This window comes from Helianthus annuus, chromosome 4 (assembly GCF_002127325.2).
Source record: "Helianthus annuus cultivar XRQ/B chromosome 4, HanXRQr2.0-SUNRISE, whole genome shotgun sequence".
Lineage (NCBI taxonomy): Eukaryota > Viridiplantae > Streptophyta > Magnoliopsida > Asterales > Asteraceae > Helianthus > Helianthus annuus.
In genome coordinates this window covers 125,435,317-125,441,173 of record NC_035436.2, presented here as the reverse complement: position 1 = coordinate 125,441,173, position 5,857 = coordinate 125,435,317, and the positions used below count along the sequence as shown (strand labels likewise).

Here is a 5,857-nt window from a genome sequence, read left to right as displayed (position 1 = left end):
CAGTCACCTGTCAGGTCTACGTAAGCGACAGACTGACGTGGCGTCGTCTCCCCGGCCGACATGTCTGACACACCTGCAAAGGTGCAGCATGCCGTCAGTCTATCCTTCCACCTCCTCCTTCACTCCTCGGCTATAAATACCAACCCCAAACCAGGTTTGAGGTATCTCTTGACAACTCTCTCACTACTACTATTATCTTACTTTGCTTCCCAAGCAAACTACTGATTCTCACGCCGGAGAGTGGTAACAAGGAGCACCCCCCACCCCATCCTCCTTGTTACGAGTCACGGTTTGTTTCCTTGTGCAGGAGATCAACCCACCGGTGATCCAGCCAGCGATCCTCGAGAGGAAGGGATTAACCCTTCTTGACGAGACCAGTGAGTTAACCCTGCCCGGTTAACCATTGTTTCATCAGGATGGCTGCAACGTTCTTTTTTTAAGGTTTTAATATCGATCGCCAATAGTTAGGGCTGCAAACGAGCTGAACGAACACGAACAATACCTTGTTCGTGTTTGTTTGTTAAAAAATATATGTGTTCGCGAACCGTTCACGAACACTTATCGAACAAGATTTTATGTTTGTGTTCGTTTGCTAAGGAAATGAACTTGTTCGTGTTCGTTTGTGTTTGTTTGTTTGTTTATTTTAGGCAACGAACGTTGACGACCACAAATGAGCACAAACTAATGTTCATGAACACAAATGGAAACAAACGAACACAACAATCATTCATGAACATAACATATAATACGCTGACACTTATTACATATTTTATTTCTTGGAATTTTGATATATTTAAATAAATATAAAAACTAAAAACACTAATGAACTATCGAACACAAGCGAATACGTTACCGAACGTTCACGAACATAAACGAATGAACACGACCTCTGTTCATGTTTGTTCATTTAACTAACGAATGAAATTTCTTGTTTGTGTTTGTTTGTTTAATAAACGAACGAACACAAACGAACTTCTTGTTGAACGGTTCACAAATTGTTCGCTGAACGTTTGGTTCGTTTACAGCCCTACCAATAGTTGGAGTTATGTGTGATAAAAGAAGTTTAATGAATTAAATAAACGGGTCGGATCTAAGGCAACATAAGATCTGGACAAATAAGCGGGAAACCCATAAAAAAGATTGCTTGAGAATTTGACACGTGTTACATCAAAAGTTTTATTTGATAAGATAAGATATGGGATGAGAAACTAAATAGTTTATTAAAATAAGTAATTTGACCGTGAAAAACAGATGTATAATGGATAAGCATAAGCATGCGGAAAAAGTCTAAGAATGAAAGAAAGATTATGCATTATTTAGACATTTCTTAGGGAATAATGAAAGTGTGACTTAAGTCGTGTATTGCAAATTGGGTTGGTTGATAGACTATGTTTAATACAAAAATAAAATCTATAAATTTAGGATGTTCTCAACCCCGAAAGTAAGGTATGAAAAACTGTCACACTCTGTAACTCTACTATTTGTCCACAACAAGACTAGAGTACTAGACCCTTAGCCACACGGGAAATGATACATTTTCAATACACCCTGATACCGCTGGCTACCATCGATGCAAAAACCAGCCTTCACCTATTCAAAATCAAGATCATAGAGAACATGAAAGCGTAAAATCAAAGTATTCACTTAGTTAGGACTTGAAGATTACAGACTCGGTTTTCCTAGCACTTGTATGATAACAAAACATAGTACACATCGTTTTAACATAACTGGGCGCATAAAGATTCAAACTTGAGTCAATCTTGAAATCAAGAACGCCCACGCATATGCAAGTAATCACCATCTTCTTTTGATAAAATCATATTCATGAGGTATGTGATCCAGTCTTTGTTCTGCAAACTAATGCTGTTTACTCAGAATTTCAGCATCCACTTCCTCTACTTTCGCAGTTTCCCCGTTTTCTTTAGGAACTATTATCCCATAGCCTCCTGAATTTCTTTTGTATAAGATATTAATCTCCCCTGGAACAAAAAAAAAAATCATCAATATTTAGTAATTAACCCGCCATATAATACGAATTAGAGGTACGGGTCAACTTGTCTTATGTTTCATATCCAACGGGGTCAAATGGTTTTTAATCATCCAAAGAGTACAAATCGAAACTAAAAGAAAAGTCATCAAATCAAGCAGAAAAGCTTACCAGTTTCTTCATTTCGAAAGCCGTAAAAGTCATGGTCAACATTCTCTAGTTGTTCAATTGCTTCGGCGACGGTCAAAGGTGGCATTTCGAAGTATTTTGTTCGAACAATCTGATCAAAATACTTACAACTCAGCTACACATAAAAAGACATTAATAATGGAAATTAAAATCTATACATATGCTAACCTTAGGGACAAGATCATCTGAAAATCCTTCACTTGCATCTTCTTCTTCTTCTTGAGGAACTGCAACTGAATCTTGATTGATCAATATCTGTGGGTCCCTAACTTTCAACCTATCAAATCCCTTCATATGTCTTCCATGATCTGAATCTTTCTCCTTAATCTTCCTTAGTTTTCTTTGGATTACAGAAGATACTAAATCTATACTTGCATACAAAGTTTCTGCTTCTTCTTCCGCCCGAACAACTCCATGTTTCTTGGTAAATAAGGTAACCTATGTTTTACAGTAAATTTATCAAAAAAAGAGCTAAATTCTTGGTACCCAAAATCAAAATAACAAATGAAAAAAAAAAAAAGAGTAAATTGCCATTTTAGTCCCTGAGGTTTGGTCCAAATTGCCATTTTAGTCCAAATAGTTTTTTTTTCTCCTCTGGGTCCCTGACTTTTCCATTTTCGTGCCATTTTGATCATATTGCCTAACTCAAGTCTAAAAATCTAGTTATAACCAGGGGTATTTTTGGCATAACTGTTGTGTAGTGATAACCAGGGGTAGTTTACAACATAGTTTATAAACCTCATAATAATGTAATGCCAAAAATACCCCTGATTATAACCTGGTTTTTAGACTAAGTTAGGCAATGTGATCAAAATGGCAAGAAAAAGGAAAAGTCAAGGACCCAGAGGAGAAAAAAAAACTATTTGGACTAAAATGGCAATTTGGACAAAAACTCGGGGACGAAAATGGCAATTTACTAAAAAAAACATGTATTTTAGTAATAAATAGGGTCAATTGCTGAAAATAGCAAGATAGTCAAACTTTCACAAATAAATAGGAATATTGTCCAATTGGACAGTTTTTTATGTATTTTTTCACATATATAACCTTAATACCTTATTAATTTATACTTATAACTTATTAATTTCATATAGATGTTATACATTTTTATATGAATTTCCCAGACCTTTGAGCAATATATTTAGTTAACAAGGAAACTAGAAATGTGAAATCCAATTGGATCGACAACTTATTGTCAGATCACAATATACAAAGACTTTTTGTACGCGTGTCAAGAGTCAACAAACCAAACAAACACGAACAGGGCTTGTTCATGTTTGTTCTTTAACTTTAACCGAACAAACGAACGGACACGGACATCTGAATGAACAACTTTTCTCGTTTGTGTTCCTTCTTGAGAAAATGAACATGTTCGTTTTGGAGAAAATGAACATGTTCGTTTTTGTTTAATATTCAAAATGAACGGTTCATGAACACAAACAAACACAAGTAAACGTGAATATCCAAAATAAACTAAAGTCTAAAACATCAGCATCATTACATCCAACACTTCAAAAGGAAATAAAGATATCTAGAAAAGGGTTTTAACAATTGAAAACTAATTAATTTTTAAATTAATATTAGTAATAAACAAACCTGAATGAATAGTTAAGTGAACGATATAAACGAACGTAAATTAACAAACATAGACGAACGTAAATGAACCATCATAAACACGGACATAACTGAACCGAAAAGGGCATGTGTTCATCGGTTGTTCATCTAACTCAATGAAAAAATAACAAACCTCAGATCGTCTAACTTTAGGGCCTTTTCCAATTTCTCCACCCCTAACAGAAAGCCTAACATCAACCTCTCTAACAAGGTGGCTATGCTTTTGAATAGCTTTTCCCACCTTATCTTCCACATGATTCTTCACAGATTCAGATAACTGTTTCACACAAAAACATTTCCACAACAATTTCTTTAAAACCCATTTGAACAAAATGTTTTTTTTTTTCAAAAATACTTGTAAAAAAACAATTTTTACAACTATTTCCTAAACTGCCTCAGATTTCACAAAAGAAAAAAAAAACATTTTTACAACATTTTCTTTAAAACCCATTTGAACAAAAAAAATTCTGAAATAGTTGAAAAAAATTATCCATTTTTACAACTATTTCCTAAAAAGTAAAACCTGCGTCAGATTTATTTAAAAAAGAAAAAAGAAGAATAAAAACATTTGTACCAATCACCTCAAGATTCCTGCCCTGAAGGATCAATTTCACAGATGAGAGAGGCCCATCCCACGACATTCGAATCCCACAAGGCTTTAGCTTCATGATGCTGCTTCTGGGTACAGAAATCTTGAAAAATGAACCTGATTTCAAGAAACTGGAAGATAAAGAAACTGATGAAGCAGAAGAAGGGGGGCATGATTTGGGCAAATGGGTGTTTGTTAACTGTAAGGTGGGAGTTGGGGATGCATAAAAAGATGCCATTTTTGGGTACAATGTGCAATTGGAGGAAGTGAGTCAAGATTAGGGTTTCTTTCTGAGATGATGATTAAATGGGGAAGATGAATGAAGATTTTAGTCGATGGATAGTGAAGTGTTGGTGTTTTTCTTGAATCATTATCCTGAAACGGATAATATGGAGACTAGTGGCGGATTCTATCGAAAACTGGTCCCATGGGCCATGATGTCATTTGTTTCTAGGGTAGTGTGGATGACACCGAATCGTTTAAGGACAAACGTGTGAAAAGATTTTTTTGAGGTAATTTGAGATTTATGTAGCTATTTTCTTAACACTAAGGGGGTTCGGGGCGTCTTCGGTGACTTCAAGCGGGGAGGGATTTTGCCGATTAGGGGGTACCGCCATTAAGGCGGGGGATAAAATCAGGGAAGCAAATGGGGGTGGAGGCACTGAAGAGAGGGGGAGGAGAGAGAGAGGAGAGAGGGAGAGGGGACCAATCAATGCTTTTCTTTTTTTTCTTTTTAAAAAAAAAAAAAAAAACCAATTCACCTAAGAGGGGAGTGCCGCCATCAATTTAGGGTGTTAGGGGAGTTTAAGAGGGGAGTTGACGTGGCACACGAGGATTGGTTTGGCGTAAGAGAGGGGACTCACCTATTAGGTGAGCACCCCCTTCACCCTAAGGTCATGTCCATGTTTGGCTAAGCTTATTATAATTATAAATTATAAATTATAAATTATAAATTATAAATTATAAATTATAAATTAGCAACAAAAATGTGCAATTCAAGTTGTACATTATGCTTTGGGATTTTTTCAAAAAAAAAAAACTTGATTTTTTATTTTTAATCTAAAGGTTTTTACCTTTTACAATTTTAACCCTACATAATTTGTTTTTTAACTTTAACCCAAAACTTTTCATTATTTGCAATTTAACTTCACAACTTTTGTCACTTATACTTTTCATCTTTCGCAAATTTTCGTTTTACGTATAGTTCTAAATTTTTCGAGTTAATACGACGTAACGTACGACTGGTTCAACCTTTTTATGTTTTGTTTCAAATTTTTCAAGTTAACACGGCGCAACGTGCATGTATGGTTCAACGTTTTTATCTCTATTTTTTCATGTTTGACAGGTTCGTCGCAACACTCAGATCCTAGGTCGAGTCAGTGTTAGTGGTCGATGACGGTTGTGTGGCATTAGTATTATTTGACACCGTTTTACGTCCCGTGGGGTGTGCTTTAAGGGGTTTTCAAAGAAAAAATGGT

At 35.5% G+C, this 5,857-nt stretch overlaps 1 protein-coding gene across 1 annotated transcript; it reads right to left on the bottom strand.

Annotated features, from left to right (window-relative positions):
- Positions 1-1,571: 1,571 nt before the first annotated feature.
- Positions 1,572-4,760, bottom strand: LOC110936344 (ribosome-binding factor PSRP1, chloroplastic). The gene is made up of 5 exons (XM_022178715.2): positions 4,372-4,760; positions 3,924-4,067; positions 2,345-2,614; positions 2,159-2,267; positions 1,572-1,979 (listed from the first exon to the last, which is right to left on the bottom strand). The coding sequence occupies exons 1-5, from the start codon at positions 4,615-4,617 to the stop codon at positions 1,858-1,860; spliced, it is 891 nt and encodes a 296-aa protein (XP_022034407.1). The 5' UTR covers positions 4,618-4,760; the 3' UTR covers positions 1,572-1,857.
- Positions 4,761-5,857: the final 1,097 nt, after the last annotated feature.

Coding starts and splice junctions, on each gene's coding strand:
- LOC110936344 (XM_022178715.2), bottom strand. CDS start 4,617: ATGGCATCTTTTTATGCATCCCCAACTCCCACCTTACAGTTAACAAAC. Junction 2,615..3,923: donor CTAAAGTTAGACGATCTGAG/GTTTGTTATTTT, acceptor TGTAAAACATAG/GTTACCTTATTTACCAAGAA. Junction 1,980..2,158: donor CTTTCGAAATGAAGAAACTG/GTAAGCTTTTCT, acceptor TTTTTGTTCCAG/GGGAGATTAATATCTTATAC.